Here is a 19466-nt window from a genome sequence, read left to right on the forward strand (position 1 = left end):
GCATTGCTAATGTTGTTTGTGGCTTGTACAGCGTGATCATATAAGGAGTTAGTCAGGGTGCCTTCCTTCCCCTGACTTCTCCCCACCCACTGTCCCCCCTGTGCAGACATTGGGTTGGGAGAAGTCAGGGGAAGTAAGGTATCCTGACTAACATGAATGATATCAGTATCATTAATGTACCGTGCAGCTATTGAAATAAGCATCAGAATTATGTAACAACATTAAAAATTCTCATGATACATCAAAGGAAGTTTGCGGGATACAAATTTGCGTGCACACAGATTATAACTGAATAAAACATGTCTGCTCATGGTTGTGAAAAAATGAGGAAACAAAATCACTTGTGATGTAAGAGTAGTAGCATCATGGGTGTTTTTCCCCCTTTTTAAACTTAGGGTGCTGTTAATTTTTAAATACTATAGTTTGTGTAGTTAAAAAACATGGGATCAGGAGTTCAAGACCAGCCTGGCTAACGTGGTGAAACCCCGTCTCTACTATAAAAACAAAAATTAGCTGGGCATGGTGGTGCATGCCTGTAATCCCAGCTACTGGGGAGGCTGAGGCAGGAGAATTGCCTTAACCCAGGAGGCAGAGGTTGCAGTGAGCCAAGACCATGTCACTGCACTCCAGCCTGGGTGACGAGAGTGAAATTCGGTCTCAAAAAAAAAAAAAAAAAAAAGAAAAGAAAAAGGAAAAACTTATCTATGTGTATGCTTAAAATTAACCTAATTTATTGGATGTCAATTATACTTTTAAAAAGTACAAAGTAATAAGCCTTATTAAAGACTGGCCAAAAGTAAGCTGGGACAAGGACATTGTCTTTGCCATCTCCCTGCCTGCCTTTTCCTCCCCCTGTGCCTCACGTTCATCAAGATCCCTAGAAACAGCTCCTGTCCAGGAACTGAGTACAGTCATGGCTGTCAGGAATCCTGTGATTAGCTCTTCTTCCAAGATCACATCACCCTTCTAACTATTTTACAAGGTCCTTCGCCTTCCCTGCTTTGTCCTGGATCTGCAGCAACAATAACTATTTGTCCGACATTACCATCTTCGTGGGTTCTACCCTTTGCTAAGAAGCCAGTAAAGCAATCTGTGGTAATGTGCTTGTGCATGATAGAATGTTATTACTGACCCCTCCCAGATAACACTTCTGCTTTTTAACCTGGGGATTCTGCCCTAATGGGTTGTTCATGGAAGCACGGTGTCCCAAACAATGGAGGGGATAGCCGGACAAATAGAATCTGGGCTTCCTTAACACAAGGGATAGTACTGAGCTGAGCACATAGATATGGCTGGGAGGAGAGAATGAAAGCTACAAATTTTTGAGTGGGAGTAAATTCCAGCTAAATAACTTGAACTATTTTTGCTTTCTTCCAGGGATCCCCCAGATCCATACCTCTCCCAGCAAGAATACACTGGAAGGGCAGTCATGGCCGGAGGTGAGGGCTTTGCCTGGTGGGAGGTAGGGGTGTGTGTGTGTGTGTGTGTGTGTGTGTGTGTGTGTGTGTGTTTTCCTTGTAGTGAATAAACCCAAGTTTTGGTGCAAGTTGACAGGCCCCTTTCTGAGGCCTTGAGGGAATGGGCTGGATGAACCACTTTCCCCATGGACAGCCGGGCTGTCCGGCAGAGTGTGTATCCTGGAATTTGGAGCCCATCAGCCCTGCAGACTGAGTGTGCGGTTCCCAGAAGTGTCCAGAAGGAGTTATAAATGGGCTTGTTATCTCTGTGAACCTTGAAGCAGACCCTGGGAGATATCTGAAGGAATCTGGGTGAGGTCTTCCCAGAACATCCATAAGATAAGGGCTGAGAGTAACTGTGGTTTCTTACTGTAATCAGTACTTCAAGAGAGACTGTATCTTCTTGTGATGTGAGATGTCCTCAAGCACCTCATTTGCTGCATGTTTTCCCTATTGAACTATTCCCCCCCATTCCACTCTCAATTTTGGAGGGAAAAGACACAATCTCCCTTTCCAGAGACTTCTATGTTATTCACAAAAGCAGAAGCTACCCTGGTCTCGGTACCAGCAGCTAAGGAGGTCCAGGTAGTCCTGAGGACCTGAGCACTGGTCACCAAGTCCTTCCTCTGGGCTCAGGACACTGATCTGGTAGGAACATGAGAGTCTCCCAGTTTCAAGTGTACCTAGTTTTTGGCAACAAATAAACATAATGCCTCATATACTTAATTTTGTATAAGTTATCAAATTAAAAGATGGAAAGTAGGTAAATATAACATGGAATATGAGATAAATATAGCATGAGATTATTTTTTCTTGCTTTAGTCTAGGTATCCTGGGCCTTTCTTAATAACTTATTTTCACTGGTAAAATATACACAAACAAAAGTTATTTTAACCACACTTGAGTGCACAGTTTAGTAGCATTAAGTACATTTACATTATTATGCAACCATTGCCACCATCCATTTCTAGAACTTCCTTTTTTTTTTTTTTTTTTTTTTTTTGACAGAGTCTTGCTCTGTTGCCCAGGCTGGAGGGCAGTGGCATGATCTCGGCTCACTGCAACCTCCGCCTCCTGGGTTCAAGCAATTCTTGTGCCTCAGCATCCCGAGTAACTGGGATTACAGGCACGTACCGCCATGCCTGGCTAATTTTTGTATTTTTAGTAGAATTGAGGTTTTGCCACGTTAGCCAGGCTGGTCTCAAACTCCTGATCTCAAGTGGTCCTCTTGCCTCAGCCTCCCAAAGTGTTGGGATTATAGGCGTGAGCCACCATGTCCGGCCCCATTTCTAGAGCTTTCTCATTCTTCTTGATCTTTCCTCTCTCTCTACTCCACTGTTCTGAGGCAATCTTGCATGCCACCTGTTAAAGTCATTGTCAATAGACTTATGTCCCCTTTTACTAGATGAACTGGGTATGGGGTTAGGAGAACATGACTATGGAAAATTGTTGTTTCTAGATTTCGAGCCTAGATAGAACATGATCATTTCTACACCAAATTCTCAGGACCTGCAATAGTTCTATACATGGCAGCTGATGTTTCTGATGTTTGGTTTCAGTTGCAGACCCTGAAGAATTTTCCATTCCCATGCAACCCAAATAATTTAGGAGTGAATGTGCCTTCTAAATCAGGTATGTGACCCTTGGCTATGAGCAGGAAGAGCCTTTCGGAGGTAGCCAGCAGGCTCTGGTCCTAGTCCTCTGGCATCTGTTGGTCATGCAATTTTCCCTCTTCCTTCTCCTCAGTCCCTCAGTGTGACAGATGACTTCACAGTCATCTGTCATAATTCCACAGCGGCTTGCTTGGGTGAGGTTGATCTCCAAAATCTTGCCGCCCGGTGGATGGATGGTGTTGTGGGAACTGTGAGTTAGAGCCTGGCCACTCATGTGGCTTCCCTGTTCCTGTAATGTAGCACAGTAGCAGCTCAAGCCCTTTTTCCCTACAGTGGGCTGGGTTTATCTAAAGACCTGGATGCTATGAATTCTCTTGAGTGGGCTTTCTTCCCTGGCTTTGTCATATTGAAAGGCTGCACTACAGACCATACTTAATAGATTTACAATTGTACTATTCTGCCTTGGCTGGGGTTTCCAGTTAAGCATGCTATTCTTACTGTTATGTAAGGACTTTAGGTTGAAAAAGAAATTGATGCCCTTTTCAGGAAATGTCTTCTTTAGGTGGCTTACATTTAAATGCTCCATAACATGACCAGGGAGTATGATCAGTGATTTCTAGAGAGACTGTTGCTAAAAATGCCAGTGACCCAAGGTCCAGGTGACTTCCTTGTGTGGCATTTACATACAGCTTGCCTCTGATATGGAGGCGTGTTCACAGGCTTTGAATGCTCTTCTCTGGCAATCTTCAAGCTAAAGTGATCCTTTTGGTAGCCAGGTGGTTTTAATCTTAATGTGATGTCGTCCTCTCATTAATGGTGGCCCAGAAATGCAAGACTCTGGGACAGAAGGAAGTGAGAGGCAGAATGGGGTCCAGGAGAGGGGGAAAATGAGGGCCGTGAGTGACCTTCCACGGGTCACCTGTTTAGACACCCCAAGTCCGGTTAATAGTGTGGCTCCCAGAGGGGAGTGAGCGTCTTTTACACAGGATTCCTAGGGTTCCCAGGCACCGTGTGGTCTTTGATATTATACTCTGGTCAATAGACTGGACCTCCACAGCTTTCCGGGGACTGGGGAATGGGGGTCTCTTCTCCCACATGGTACCCTTGGCTGACATCATGGGGAATGTAGATCTGACCTTCCTATATGGGTTCCTGTCTCCACAGTTCACTCTCTGAAGCCTTCTGATATTAAATTTGTGGCAGCCATCAGCAATCTGGAAATTGTGAGTATTTGAAGTAGCTTGGAGTAGGAGAGTTTGGTACTGATGATCCTCTGAATGGGCTCCTGGTAATTGGGCAGAATGTTTCATTTGGGCGAGAATATTATATGAACGGATACATCCAGGAGATTGAATCTTTTTTTTTTTTTTTTAATCAAATGCCTCTTTTTACATCAAGGTAAGAAACTTTTGGAGTTTCTCATTAATAAACTAAATCCATTAATTAACTCAAAGATTACAGAGAATTTTAAAAGTAATCTTTTAAACTGTATAAGATAAAAAAAGTTTTCTTACCTGCCTTGTAAATCTTTAAAAATACACCAATCTTTGTAAACTTTTTAAATTTTGATTGCAATTGTGGTAAATACATATAACACAAAATTTACCATCTAGTTCACTAGTGTTAAGCATATTCACATTATCGTGCAGCCGACCTCCAGAATTTTTTCATTTTGCGAAACTAAAACACTCTACCCATGAAATAACATCTCATTCTCCTCTTCTCTTAGTCCCTGGCAACTACCATGCTACTTTCCCTCTCTATATTTTGGTAACTCTAGGTACCTTATATAAGTGAAATTGGCTATGCGTGATGGCTCACGCCAGTAATCCCAGCACTTTGGGAGGCCAAAGTGGGCAGATCACCTAAGGTCAAGGAGTTCAAGACCAGCCTGGCCAACATGGTGAAACCCCATCTTTACTAAAAATACAAAAAAAGTAGCCAGGCATGGTGGTGGGCGCCTGTAATTCCAGCTACTCAGGAGGCTGAGGCAGGAGAATCACTTGAACCCGAGAGGAGGAGGTTGCAGTGAGCTGAGATCATGGCATTGTACTCCAGCCTGGGCGACAGGGTGAGACTCAAAAACAATAATAAATAAAATCATATACTTCTGTTTTATATAAGTGAACTCATACAGTATTTGTCTTTTTGTGACTGGCTTCACTCAGCATAATGTCCTTGGAGTTCATCCACTGCCAGATTTCCCTTCCTTTCTTAAGGATGAATGACATTTCCTTGTATATCTGTATCAGATTTCCTTTATTCTGCCATCTGTCAGTGGACTCTTGGGTTGCTTAACCTCTTGGCTATTGCAAGCAATGCTGCTATGAATGAACCTGGGTGTTCAAATATCGTTTAAAAGTCCCTGCTTTCATTTCTTTTGGGTATGTACACCCAGATGTGGGATTGCTGGATCATATAATAATTCTGTTATTTAAACTTTCTGAGAACTTGCCATACCGTTTTCCACAGTGACTACACTATTTTACATTCCCACCAACAGTGCACAAGAATTGTTATTTCTCCACATCCTCACCAATGCCTGTTTTCTGGGGTGGGTTAGTTGGTTGGTTTTTGATAGTAGGCATCCTAACAGGTATGAGGTGATGTCTCACGGTGGTTTCGATTTGCATTTCCCTGATGATTAGTATGTTAAGCATCTTTTCGTACTCTTGTTGTTAATAAATGCTAAGTGGTATATCTTATATGTCAAATAAGGGAGAAAGAAAGAAAGACAAAAAGATAAAGGGATGAACAGAGAAAGAGGGATCTGGAGAGGAGGGTGGAGAGCAGAGAATGTCGGCATTTCCCCACAGCCCTCCTCCTGGTCTTAGCTCAGCTCCGCAGCCTTGCCGTCCCCAGCTGCAGCAGCCCAGCTGGACAGAGTGCTTCTTTCTCAGTCTCCACTCTGCCCAGAGACCGACCACGCCTCCCATACCTTGACAAACAGGACACTCTCCTCACTCCCCCAGAGTCTACCTCCCAACACCACCTCCCAGAATTCCTCAGCCCCTCTCCTCATAACTGCAAGCCCCAGCTCACCACTCTGTGCATGATGCCAGTGCATTAACGGCCTCAGAGACCCTGGACCTGTCTTCCACCATCTTCTCTTCTCAACCAGTTTCTACCTCTCTGGAACTTGTCCTGGACTCCCTGTCTAGACAGTGTTGGCCCCACCATACGTATCAATGCCTCCTCTGCTAGAACCTTACCCTGATCACAGTTGTAACTGGGGGAAAGGGGCATAGCAGGAAGAAGGATGAGGAGATGACGGTGTGTGAAGGTAGAGACTGAGCCTTAGGAACCCAACCATGGGCCCCCTGAAAGCAGGCAGAGCTCCCCACCCACATTCTCTTTTGTCTATGCTGGTAGTCTTTAAATTGCACTTGTGACTGTGCATGTTGGTCAGGATGAGGGTGGAGGGTTACCCTTGACAAGAGAGGTGAAATCAGAGATGGAAATAAGTGAGAACAGAGTTTTTGTGTCCCAGATAGCAGACTGACGTTGCTACACCTGTGTGTCCGTGCATGCTGATACTGACATCCTGGAGTCCAGGATGTGGGACACACGGGCTCAGGACTCTCGGGTCCTCCTACCTGGGCAGGGAAATCTCCACCAAGCACCGGGTCTCTAACTTTAAACCCATCAGCGACTTGTACCCCTTGGTCTCATCTCAGAAAGAGCTCTTTATCCATGAATTATTCAGGGCTGACAGCTCCTGTTGTCACTCGGCTCCCACTTCTCAGGAAGACAGCTCCATCAGGATGATCTCCCAGCCCCAGGATCACAGTCTGTACGCTGACAGGTGCCTCAACCTTCAGGGTAAAGTCTGAAAGCACAGTTCCTTGCAAGCCCCCTTCCTCTGTCCTGAGAGACAGATGGCCGTCATGAACTTACCTAGGGTGTGTATTTTAAAAGCCAGACCAGGGCAAAAGAATGGAAGACAGTGAATTTAAAAAGAAAAAAGTCCATAGTGCTAATGCCTCTGCCTTGAGTGCCTGGAGCTTTCTGTAACGAAGGTATAAGCACTTCTTTGGGACTACAACTAGCTTTTGTTTAATTGCTATAGATTACAGGCATGTACCCCCTTTTCCTTGTAGAACTTCAAAAATCAGTTATGTAAATGTTTTTAGAAGTTATGCAAATAACACTATGATACACGTTCAATGTAAGAAAAAACAGATATATGCACAATAGAAGACCGTGTTCACATCGTTTATTCCTCTGCCTCAACAAACACACACATCCACACACATCCACATTCTCACTCATCCTCCAATGTATAGCAATACATAGGGACACATGGTATATATAAAACCTAAATGGGATCACATGACAATATCCTATCTGCAAGGTGTTTTTTTTTCCTAACTTAGTGTCATAGACAATTTTCCTTGCCAAGGAGTTTATAATTCACTCTGTAAAATTCCTTGAGGGTAGAGCCTGTGTCTTATTTAGCTTTGCAGCCCCAGGGTCACAGTAACTGCCACAAGGCAGGCATTCAGCAAACGAAGAGTGTGGAGGGAGAGTGGCTTGCAGTGGGTACAATGGGGACGCGGGAGTTGGCTGGGTTAGCCACGGCCTTCCCTTTCTGTGGCTGCCCTCGGAGCTCTTCCCCCACCCCCTCTCCTAGCCTGGTTCCTCTTATTCTCTCCTCTTTCCTCCCAGCATCTCTCTTTACCACCCTCTCCTCCGATCAAGTTCATTTGGGAGGGGGGAGATCTATCAGTCAATTAATTACTACAAGCACATCGGTGGTCCTAATTGATGCTTTGTCTTTCATTGAATCAGCTGCCAACATTGAAATCAGATTTCAAATGTTCACATTTCCAGTTCCTCTTGAAAAATGACTCTGGGGGGTGCTCCCTGTGCTTGGGCCCAGGCTGTCCAGTTTGCCACAACCCTAGGAGGTCTGCTCCCCTCATTACCTACCCTGTCGGGCATCTTTTAAAATAATCCCTGACTTGCATCTTAGTGTGATTTTTGTTTGTCTTCCTGGGAGATTTAGCTTCTCTTGTATTGAGGAGCAAAGGACGCTGTCTTCAATTAGTGGGACTTCCCAGTCCGCCTGTCCTACCTGGAGAGCTGCGGAGACGTGACCCAGGTCTACAGGCGGGTGCTCGTTGTGGCTGGGTGGTCAGGACAGACAGGCCTTTTAAAGGGAAGTGGTGCAGGTTGGAGTGGGTGATGTGGTGTAGCTGTCTGCCTGTCACCACCACACCTGGAGATGCTGTCTTCTAGGAATTTTGAGAGAGAAAATTGACATCAGAAACTGAGAAAATAATACAACCAAGGAGAGCTAAGATTTGCTGAATATTTTATATGTTCTGGGCATGATTCCAAGCTTTCTGGGAGCTTGCAAAGGACGTGATTCCCAGGCGAGTTACCATGGTCTCAAATCTAGTCCTAGACTTGGGAACCTCAGCAGAGAGCTGATGTCCTGTGTCGCCCAGCAGTTTACCAAGGGGGAAATCGGAAACTTACTTCATTCATTCCAAAAATATGGATTCAGCGTATATTTGTTGAATACTTAAAACATGTCCAGGCACTGTTCTAGGTCCAAGGAGCATAGTCAAGTTTAAATGGACACACTCCTGCCTTCGTGGCTCTCATGGTCTAGTCAGGGGAGAGAAACGATAACATGAATTCTAGATTCTGGGGAGTCGTGATAAAACAATCCTTTGTTTCTGTGGAGAAGGTTAATATGACTTTAGGTGGCATTCAAATCTAAGCCGAGGAAACCATTCCACACCTTCAGTTGCTCCAAGGTCTGACAAACACGCTGCAGAGGAAGCCAAGCATTTTCCTCCCTGCAGAAGGAGTCTTTGTCTTTCTCCATAGGTTGTTTGTTGTTTGTTTTTGAGACAGGGTCTCATTCTGTTGCCCCGGCTGGAGTGCAGTGGTGCCGTCTTGGCTCATTGCAACCTCTGCCTCCTGGGTTCAAGCGATTCTCTTGCTTCAGTCTCCCAAGTAGCTGGGATTATAGCCACATACCACACACCTGGCTAATTTTCTTTCTTTCTTTTTTTTTTTTTTTTTTTGAGACGGAGTTTCACTCTTGTTACCCAGGCTGGAGTGAAACGGCGCGATCTCGGCTCACCACAACCTCCGCCTCCCGGGTTCAGGCAATTCTCCTGCCTCAGCCTCCCGAGTAGCTGGGATTACAGGCACGCGCCACCATGCCGAGCTACTTTTTTGTATTTTTAGTAGAAACGGGGGTTTCACCATGTTGACCAGGATGGTCTCGATCTCTTGACCTCGTGATCCACCCGCCTCGGCCTCCCAAAGTGCTGGGATTACAGGCTTGAGCCACCGCGCCCGGCCTTTTTTTTTTTTTTTTTTTTTTAGTAGAGATGGGGTTTTGTCATATTGGCAGGCTGGTCTCAAACTCCTGACCTCAAGGGATCCTCCATCCTCAGACTCCCAAAGTGCTGGGATTACAGGCGAGAGCCACCAAGCCTGGCCTTGTAGGTTCCCTCTGATTGACAGGAGTGGAAGTTCTGACAGGCAGCTTGGGGGTCTCACTATAAGAGGTTCTACCGCCTCCCCTGGCCGGATGTTAACACTGAATATCTTTTCCAGCCTCCAGACCCAGACCCAGAGACAGGCAATCTGGTGAAGCAACAATAGTAACTATCCTGAAACCACGGAGAGCAGAAAGGAGCCTGGAGATGCTCCCATCTAATCTCCTTGCTTTACTGATGGGAAACATTGGGGGCCAGGCAGGCTCAGTGCCTTGCTCAAGGCTGCCCTCTGAGAAGGTGGCAGAGAAGCTCCCAGAACGCAGCCTCCTGGTTCAACCTTCCCTGAGCCTGAGAATCTAGTGGGTCCTTGGGGTGAATGAGGAGAAGTGGGAGAGGCTAATAGATGGAGTTCTTGTTTCTCCCCGCCAGGTCTCCTTGCCCTGCTCTTGGGGAACCAGGCAGGCTTGGGGCCAGGCTCAGTCTCATTCTTCCCTGGGATCAGCCTCTCCTTCCAGCTTTGGGCCCGATGAGAGTGGATTGGAGGAGCAGAGAAGGGTCCAGAGAGAGCTGTTTTCCCCATTTTGACTACTCCATGGTTGCTTGAGCTGTGCCTCTAACCCCAGGAAGAATAATCCCAGAACCAGAGCGAGGCTAGGCCAAAGACTGCTATGAAATAGACCACGACCAAGGGGAAGGGCTGTCAGCAGGTGACGAATGCAGCCTGACGCTCACATGCCTGCTTCTACCTGCAGGACTGAAGAAAGACCACGGCGCATGTGCATGGGAATCGTGACAGGTGAGTTCCGGTTTTCATGGCCAGATTTCAGAGTGCCTCTCCCTCCCAACACAGCAGCATCCTCTTTCATAAGGAGAATGGACTTTAGCAGCCACTTTATCACCGAAGCCCAGGAGAAAAGGGGAGGGCGTTCTGAGAGGAGGAAGCCAGGATGTGAAAAGCCACATGTCCTAAATGGAGGGTGTGAGAAATGGATCCAGGGTCTCTGGGCAAAGAGAAGCCCATGAGCATTGGGTTAAGATATGAGAACACAGGAGAGGTGTTAGGGACCAGCTGGAGTGGGTATCTGGGCCAGAGTCCTGAGGTTCCTGTGCCCCCAGACCCAGGGCTAGACTTCATCTGGGGAAAACATCCATGGTTCACTCCTCTTACCCAAGGAGAGGACCCAGCTGAATTTTCAGTCTATCTTATTCTGTAATATCTCCCTTGCTTGTAAAAATACAAGACATCAATTGAGTTCAGGCAAATGAAATAAAAATAAAATAAGTCAACTACAATCCTGCTATCTAGAGATAATTATTGTCAGCATTGTGGCCTTTTGATTTACAAATGTGCTTGTGAATAATCTATAATTGAGTTTTTAAAATTTAATTTCAGAGATTTCTTATAATTCTATCAAGTCATCCTGAAGCCCCCTAACGGCAACTGGGTCAGCTTAGTGTGATGTTAGTCTCCTATGCTCGGTGCTCATAAATCAAGAATAAGGGAAACCACTTCACTGCATATTAGAGCAAGAGATGTAGCCTACAATGCAAGCACTCTGCTGAGCTGACGCTCCCGGGGAGGAACGAACGAGTGGGGCAGCTAGTGCTGTCATTTTAAAGGAGGGGCCTGTGAACCGTTAGGTTCCCTGGAAAGCAGAGGGGTGAGCAGGATGCTGGCCCTGCCTTCAGAACTCATGGTCCAGCAGGGAAGGTTGGCCCTGGTGGTTCAGCCCTCCCAGATCTGATTGACAGGTGAGAGGATGTTGGTGGCCAAAGCCATAGGCAGAAGGGTCCCCTTGGAGAGAGTCAAAGGGCTCTGAAAGAGGAGGCCTATTACCAACCCTGTGGTATCACCCCTGTGCCTGGGCTTGGCCCTGTTTGTCTTTAAGTGGTAGAAAAAAATAAGTGGGTGTTTGGGGGCGTCTGGGAAGATGGGATATGGTTTAGACCCCGAACCCACGCATGCAGCTGCTGCATTGCCTAATTTCTCAGTTTGTCTCAAGTTTTCCTGCCAATTTGCCCTATAACAAGTCTGACTGCCCCCCTCTAAGCAAAGTGGCCAGGAACCCCAGCAGGCGAGAGGGGCCGTAGAAAGCAAGTATGAGGGCAGATCTCGCTTCTGAAGCCCTCCGAGGCAGGCCTTACTCCACGCTACCCCGTGGGGAAGGATGGAGGAGGGCGAGCCCCAGCTGCAGGCCTGGCTGGGCGGCTGGACCAGCAGGAGGAGCAGGTCTTTCCAGAAGAAAGTGCTCTGGGGTCATCCAGGCCTGAGCAGCGTGAGATGGGGCTGGCTCGGGCTCAGCCTGCCTGACCGTCAGTCTCAGAACTTTAGAGCCCTCCTGATCTTTGAGATCTCCAAACCTAGCCATGCCCTCACGCACCATGGCCATTTTGCAGGTGGGAAACCTGAGTATCAGGGAGGTAAGTGGACTTTCCCGAGGCTATGTGTTCAGTACGTAGCAGGGTCTCTGTGAACCCAGGCGGTCCAGCCCCACAGGCTGTGCCCTTTGTCCTCACCTCGCTGCTGCCAGGGAACTCAGACAGTGAGGATACCAAGTACACAGCAGACTTAAAACGAAATGATTGGCAAATTTATGTGAAAAGATCCAAGGTCGACCGGGCGCGGTGGCTCACATCTGTAATCCCAGCACTTTGGGAGGCCGAGGCGGGAGAATTACGAGGTCAAGAGATAGAGACCATCCTGGCCAACATGGTGAAACCTCGTCTCCACTAAAAATACAAAAATAAGGTAGACGTGGTGGCACATGGCTGTAGTCCCAGCTACTTGGGAGCCTGAGGCAGGAGAATCACTTGAACCTGGAAGGCGGAGGTTGCAGTGAGCCGAGATCGCACCACTGCACTCCAGCCTGAGAGACAGAGCGAGACTGTCTTAAAAAAAAAAGAAAAAGAAAAAGAAAAAAGGTTCAAGGTCATGTTTGATCGCAAAGCACGGATACAGGTACCTTTCATTCGGAAAGCAGTCTCTTTCAGATGTGTCCCCAGATATTTGTGTTTTGTCATTGATCCTTACAGACTAGCTTCAGATAAGGGAGCAAGAGGACCCTCACCCATGCACACATTCATGCTGTCCCTATAAATCTGAACCCAGCCCAGAACTTTCCCCGCTTTCCCACCACAGGTGGAAATGGGTTTCTCTGCAAGCCAATCAGGGGTTAGATAATGAAGTTCATTATTTTGGGGTAAGGATGGGGAAAACGGAATCACACGAGTTAGGAGGCTGCCCAAGATTGTAAACCCGAGTGACCAGTCTCCTGACTTCCAGGCCCACTCCCCCACCCCAGCCTGCCTGCTGCCTGCACAGTGTAAGCTTCCTTTACAGGGAGCGCCTTTAAAGCCACCTTCTGGATTCTGCTCCCATGAAACCCTGAGGCACTTCTGGATGGGGGCAAAATGAAAGGGGAGTTGTGTGGAGGAGTGGAGACATCGCCCTTCTGTGACACTCTCTCCCCGCTCTGCCCTGCTCCCTCTCTGGAGCAAGACACGACACAGCTACTCCTGACAGCACTATTTTTAGCGGTCCTCTGGCTGGCAGCTCTGGGACGTGTTCTCTGTGTGCTCCCTGGAGCTTTCCCACCCTGCCGTCACTCTCAGGAGGAGAGAGGAGGGCTGGAAGGCAGCCTGAGTCCCTGTCCCAGCATCACTTTCTCTAATGAGACAGTAGCACATGACAGTGAAAAGCCTTGATGTTCCAGAACTCTGGTTTAAGCCCCAGCAACCAATTAGCTATGAGACCCTGGGCAGCTGGCCTGACTTTTCTCAGTCTCAGTTTCCCCTTCTCTGTCTTGGAGATAAAACTGCCATGGGCTTGTTACTGAGGATGAAGTGAGATAACACATGTAAAGGGCTGAGCACTGGGCCTGGCCTTGCACGTGGCAGATGTTCATTTTTAGCTCCTTCACTTCCAGGGGCCTGCCGCAGGGGTACAGACAACCTCACAGAGGCCACGGGGGTGTGAGGAAGGACCATGCCTTGGAATAGGGACGGCCACCCTGGCAGCTCACCCTAGAGGAAGGGGGTCAGTCTTTTTCTTTTTCTTTTTTGGAAACCAAGTCTTGCTCTATTGCCCAGGTTGTAGTGCAGTGGCAGAAACGGCTCACTTACAGCCTTGACCTCCTGGGCTCAGGCGATCCTCCTGTCTCTGCCTCCCAGGTAGCTGTGAGCACCGCCACACCCAGCAAATTTTTGTTTCATAGAGACAGGGTTTCGCTATGTTGCCCTGGCTGGTCTCAAACTCCTGGGCTCAAGTGATCCTCCTGCTTCAGCCTCCGAAGGTACTGAGATGATAGGCATGAGCCACCACTCCCAGCAGTAAGTAGGTCAGTCTTCAGAGGTGACCGTCAGCTGGTGAAGGCCAGGGCCTCAAACCAGTTCTCTCTTTAGTCCTTTCAGACATCATCAGACATTTCAATCCTTCTGTTCCAATGCCCGTGTGCCCCACTGGGAAGAGAGTCGTACCCCACGATGGTGCTAAGTAAGTCCCCTTTCTGTCTCTCTCTGGGGTCATATATTCCTACTGGTCTTCAACACACAGGCAGGAGGATTTGGGGAGCTGGCAAAGTCAAAGAGGCTTAAAAATAGGAATATTTAGGCCGGGCACGGTGGCTCAAGCCTGTAATCCCAGCACTTTGGGAGGCCGAGGCGGGTGGATCACGAGGTCAAGAGATCGAGACCATCCTGGTCAACAGGGTGAAACCCCATCTCTACTAAAAATACAAAAAATTAGCTGGGCATGGTGGCACGTGCCTGTAATCCCAGCTACTCAGGAGGCTGAGGCAGGAGAATTGCCTGAACCCAGGAGGCGGAGGTTGCGGTGAGCCGAGATCGTGCCATCGCACTCCAGCCTGGGTAACAAGAGTGAAACTCTGTCTCAAAAAAAAAAAAAAAAAAGAAATATTTAAGCCAAAGCCAAAATACCCCCTCAAGTTGATGAGCCTCATTTTGAAAAGCAGGTTAAAACCCACCCTTCAGAAACCAGGGGTTGCTCAGGCTTAGAGACTGGCACCTGAGCTATGGCAAGCGGCAAGCTTTCAGCCCTTGACAAAATAATGTTTAGCTGATTTTTCTTTGTTTCCCTCCCTCTGCACAGAGACTTGTGGATTCAGGCTCGAGAACTGGTGAGAATCATGAAAGAGAACCCGGTAAGCCTCCCTCCAACTCTGGCATGGCTGGGCTGCCTGGGTTTGCTGCGAGGTGGGCAGAACAAAGTGATGATGGCCCTGGCACCATTTCACCATGAACTTGGCAGCTAGTGTGGTCTGGGTTCTTCAAAGATGTCTTTGCCATTCTCTGGCAGTCATTAAAAGAAAGGACCAATTCTTCTTTGTTGTTATTAATTTTTATCTAGTTTGAGACCAGTTATGAGACTGGCTACTTTTTATACTTTTGGTAGAGATGGGGCTTTGTCATGTTGCCCAGGCTGGTCTCGAACTCCTGGGCTCAAGCGATCTGCCGGCCTTGGTCTCCAAGAGATTATAGATTGAGCCATAATGCTCGGCTAAAAGGATCAATTCTGTTCAGAACGGTTTTCTGTGTGGTCCTGCTGAAAGTCAACAGAAGGACTAAATGACTTCTCCCAAAGGGAGGCGGTGGAGAGCTTCAGTTCCAGGTGAGACTGGTTTGAATTTGAATTCTGAAGTCTCCACCTATTAGCTGTATGATGTTGGGTAAGTCACTTACCTCCCTAAACCTCAGTTTTCCTGTTTATGAAATGGGGTGATAAAAGAGCTGCAACATAGAGTTTGGGGAGGATTAAATGAGGTATTAGATGTGCCTGGCACAGACTCAGTACTCAATAAAAGCCTGCAGCTTGCATTGTGTATTATAGTGGTGAGTGCTGTCCTTAATAATTACCACACTAATTTTAGTTCTGAGGCAGAGGCCTCTGTCACATACATGCTGGTGCCTTCGTACCACGCTCCTAACAGTTCGGATACTATTTACTCAATAACCTATATAAGTTTGTAATAAGCATCCTTCGATCTTTTCTGTTGCCCTTATGGGCAAGTATTAAACCAAGGCAAGCCTTGCTAGCAAGCACCGAGCCTGGACTGCTGGAACCAAGGGAAGCTGCTGTTTCAGCCAGCCATGCAGACATTAAAGAGTTCAGGAACTGAAGTGAAGGTCATTCTAAGTCACATAAGGACAGGGACTAGAGCAGGAGCTGCACCAAAAAGTTTGTGTTCCTCTAACAGGAGAATCCCAGAATTTCTGAAATAATGCTTATTCTGAAAAATAGAGAAGAGATCCTGTGTCTAACCCTGTAATTTTCCAGATGAGGAAACAAGTTCCCAGAAGTCATGTGACCTGTACAAGTTCACACTACTAGTTAGAGTCACAATCTGAAGTGTCCGCTTCACAGTCCGATGTTCTTCAGCTACACCACGCTGCCAGTTTGTTTTTGGTTACAAAAGAAATGCATGTTCATTACTGAAAAAATCAGAAAACAAAGATAAGCAAAAAGAAAAGTAAAACCATCCTTAAGCCTAATAATCCAAAGATAATTATGGTTAATAACTTGGTGTATATTCCCTTCCATATTTTTTCCAAGCATATACATCTTTATATATTTTATAAAACAGGGATGTTACTAGAGATACTTTTTAATAACCTACTTTTCTCAGTAGGTTAGTTCCCATGATAATTACATTTTTCAGCATCATTTTAATAGCTACGTAGTGTTTCATCTCATGAGTATTCCACAGTTCACACAGCAATCTACTGTTTTGGACATTTATGTTGTTTCCAGTTTTTCCTTCTTGTGCATAAGCCTTCCTCATTGTAGCTGAATCATTCCTGTATCCTAGTTTCCTTAAAATACATCTGGAGAAATGAAATGATTGGATCAAAAGGTGTGTCTTCTAATTTAAAAAAGTTTTGGATATGTTTGGTCAGTCTAGAGCAGTTGTAACACTTTAAACTCCTGCCATACACTATTAAAAATTCATAATGTGATTTTCAGGGGTGGGCATATGACATTGAAAGACGCGAAAAGAAAGACATTCTTTTGGTTCAAGATCCTACCGCTTAGATTTCTAAACCACCCCTTACACTGTTGCCCTTTTCTTCAGCAACTTGACTTTGAACTTGACTGGAAGCTCATCAATGTGTTCTTCAGCAACACAAGCCAGTGTTACCTGTGCCCCTCTGCTCAGCAGGTAAATGGCAGCCTGGAGGGTGGGGGCTGAGGGGTTGCAGATGCTGGGGTGGAAAGGGAGTAAACTAAACTGGCCTGATTACCTGATCCCCAGCTGTCAGGCTGGGGCTGATGCCATCTATTTTAGAACTGAATAAATGAATGGATGAATAGATAGATGGATAGATGGATGAATAGATGGATAGATGGATGAATAGATGGATAAATGGATGAATAGATGGATAGATGGATGAATAGATAGGTGGATGGATAGGTAGATGGATAGATGGATGGATGGATGGATGGATGGATAGATAGATGGATTGTTAGATAGACGGATAGACAGACAGATACTCAAACATACTTGGACAGGTGTTTTATAGGGTTTTTTTTTTTTGCTTCAACTTTTTTTATTGTGATAAAATACACATAACATAAATTTGATCATCTTAATCATTTTAAGTGCACAATTAGTGACATTAAATAATTCATAATGTACATATGGCATGCATTCATAGCTGTCACAAGGAACAGGTGTTTTTACTTACCATCCCTCATATTAGGAAAAGGAAATAGAAGCATAGATAAGCTGAGTCAACAGGCATTCTGCAACTGAGAAAATTAGCATCCTGATTGGTTAAAAACTATCTTGCCTCTTTTAATTCTGATTTCACATAAGTTCTGAATTTAGGAAATAAAGCAGGGTGCATACTATCCTCACCCCTTGGCCAATGAATTATACCTGTAGTGGGAAGGCTGCTGTTTATCGAAGTAGACTGTATCTTCCAAGTGCTTCGGCTTTCCTAGGAACAGGACATGAAACATGTAGTCTCATTTATTATTTATGTAGGTGAATATCGATGACTTAAGTCTTTACTGAAGATCATTCAGAATAGGATCAGTTGAAAGTGTAAGGGGTGGTTTAGTAATCTAAGCCATGGTGAAATACATGACACCTGGACTCTTGTTCAGTATGCTGAAGCCAGGCTGCTACTGTGCTGGCCCTGCCACTTGTGGGACCAGCTTGTCCTCTTCGCCACCCTCCAGGCCAAGGCACAGGCATGGTGGAGCTTCTTGAGGTGGTACTCTCTTTTCTGTGTCCCTCTCCTACGATAGATATTCTTGGCTCCCTTCAAGTGCCCCACACTCCTGCTGACTACTGGCTCACCATCCAAACTCCCCTTCTTTTAGTGATGTCAGCCTTGAGATGGACATCCACCTTCCTGACTAGCTCTCATTGTTGATGGAAATCCGCCTTCCTGACTAGCTCTCATTGGTCAATATCCTGCAGCCTTCCTGGGTTTCTAGCACGTAGATAGTGAAGATTTATTGTTCCAGTTTACCCTCTGTTTTCTCCAGTGCCAAGTGAAATTTACATGCCTCGTTTGTTCTCTGCACAGCCCCCCATTTTGGTCATTATGCATTACTTCATGAATGTATACATTCATACATTGACATGTTCAAGCATTTAGACATTGCTGCATTCCTCTATATATTGATTAATTCATGATATTAACTCATGCATTTATGCATTCATGTACTGAAATGTTCAAACAAGCATTTAGACATTGCTGCATTCTTCTATATATTCACTAATGCATTTATTCATCTATAAGTTACCATATTCATGTATAAATTTCTTTTCTCATCTTACAGATACATGCGATTGTATTTGTGATTACTTTGTTCATGTCAGAATTTGATTTTTTAAAATGTATGAATGCATTCATGGATACTTAAACTCATTGATGATTTTTCCATGTACTTTGTCTTGTGTTTAAACATTCCTGTCATTTTTTTTACCTTTTTTCTTTTTTCTTATTTTCTATTTTTTTCTGTCTTTTTTCTTTTTTACCTTTTTTCTTTTTTCTTATTTTCTGTGTTTAAACACTCCTACATAAATTCTTGCATCCTTTTATGTATTTATGTCTTCAAGCATTCATGAATACATATTGTATTCTTGTGCACATGTATTCGTTTACATATTATTTATTCATATTTTTAGTTATGCAACCAGTTCACAAATATTTTCCTTCTAAAAACTAAAACATCAGTTAAAGCTAAAATGCATTTCCTTTTGGCCACCTCCCTAATCCTCTTTTCTTTGCAAACCTCTTACATATCTATAAATCCAAACATTATTTTGCATGCATGTATGTATGAGAGAGACTTAACATAAATAGTATTATATTGTATGTACTATGGAACAATTTTTTTCACAAACCAAGTATTGTTGAAATCTAGTCATGTTGATACACATGGAATGAGTTTGTTTCACTTACGTGAGTATTTTATTATGTGAATTTACTACATTTTATTTCACCGTTTTCCTATACTGATGGCCATTTAGGTGTTTTTAGTTTTTCACTATTATAAACAATATTACAATAAACAGAGTCTTGCTCATTAACTTGAATATGTGGAAGAGTTTTTCTAGATACAGTAATTTTCAAATTGTGGACTGAAGTACATTAGTGAGTCAAAAAAATCAGTTTAAAGGATTGCAACTAAAATTGTAAAAAAAATAGAATAAACTCTAAAATCTTTGAGTTCATTGCATGCAGTAAGGGAAGTGTTGATTCATGAGATTTTACATTTTTTTTCTGGTTTAAGTAAAGACTTTTCATTACTATTATTATGCTTTAAGTTCTAGGGTACATGTGCAGAACGTGCAGGTTTGTTACATAGGTATACATGTGCCATGGTGGTTTGCTGCATCCATCACTCCATCATCAACATTAGGTACTTCTTTCTATATGGATACTTGTACTGGATTGAG

The 19466-nt window shown here is 45.1% G+C and overlaps 1 protein-coding gene across 1 annotated transcript in view; it reads left to right on the top strand.

Moving 5' to 3' along the window:
- Positions 1 to 19466, top strand: part of PLB1 (phospholipase B1) — a 140467-nt gene that overhangs the window by 8902 nt on the left and 112099 nt on the right. Inside the window, 9 exon segments of the mRNA XM_074394601.1 lie at positions 983 to 1056; positions 1378 to 1439; positions 3017 to 3089; positions 4235 to 4293; positions 9653 to 9699; positions 10287 to 10330; positions 13936 to 14026; positions 14642 to 14693; positions 16623 to 16709. Of these exon segments, the coding sequence (XP_074250702.1) occupies positions 983 to 1056; positions 1378 to 1439; positions 3017 to 3089; positions 4235 to 4293; positions 9653 to 9699; positions 10287 to 10330; positions 13936 to 14026; positions 14642 to 14693; positions 16623 to 16709 (589 nt within the window).

Source organism: Saimiri boliviensis, chromosome 1, assembly GCF_048565385.1.
Source record: "Saimiri boliviensis isolate mSaiBol1 chromosome 1, mSaiBol1.pri, whole genome shotgun sequence".
Classification (NCBI taxonomy): domain Eukaryota; kingdom Metazoa; phylum Chordata; class Mammalia; order Primates; family Cebidae; genus Saimiri; species Saimiri boliviensis.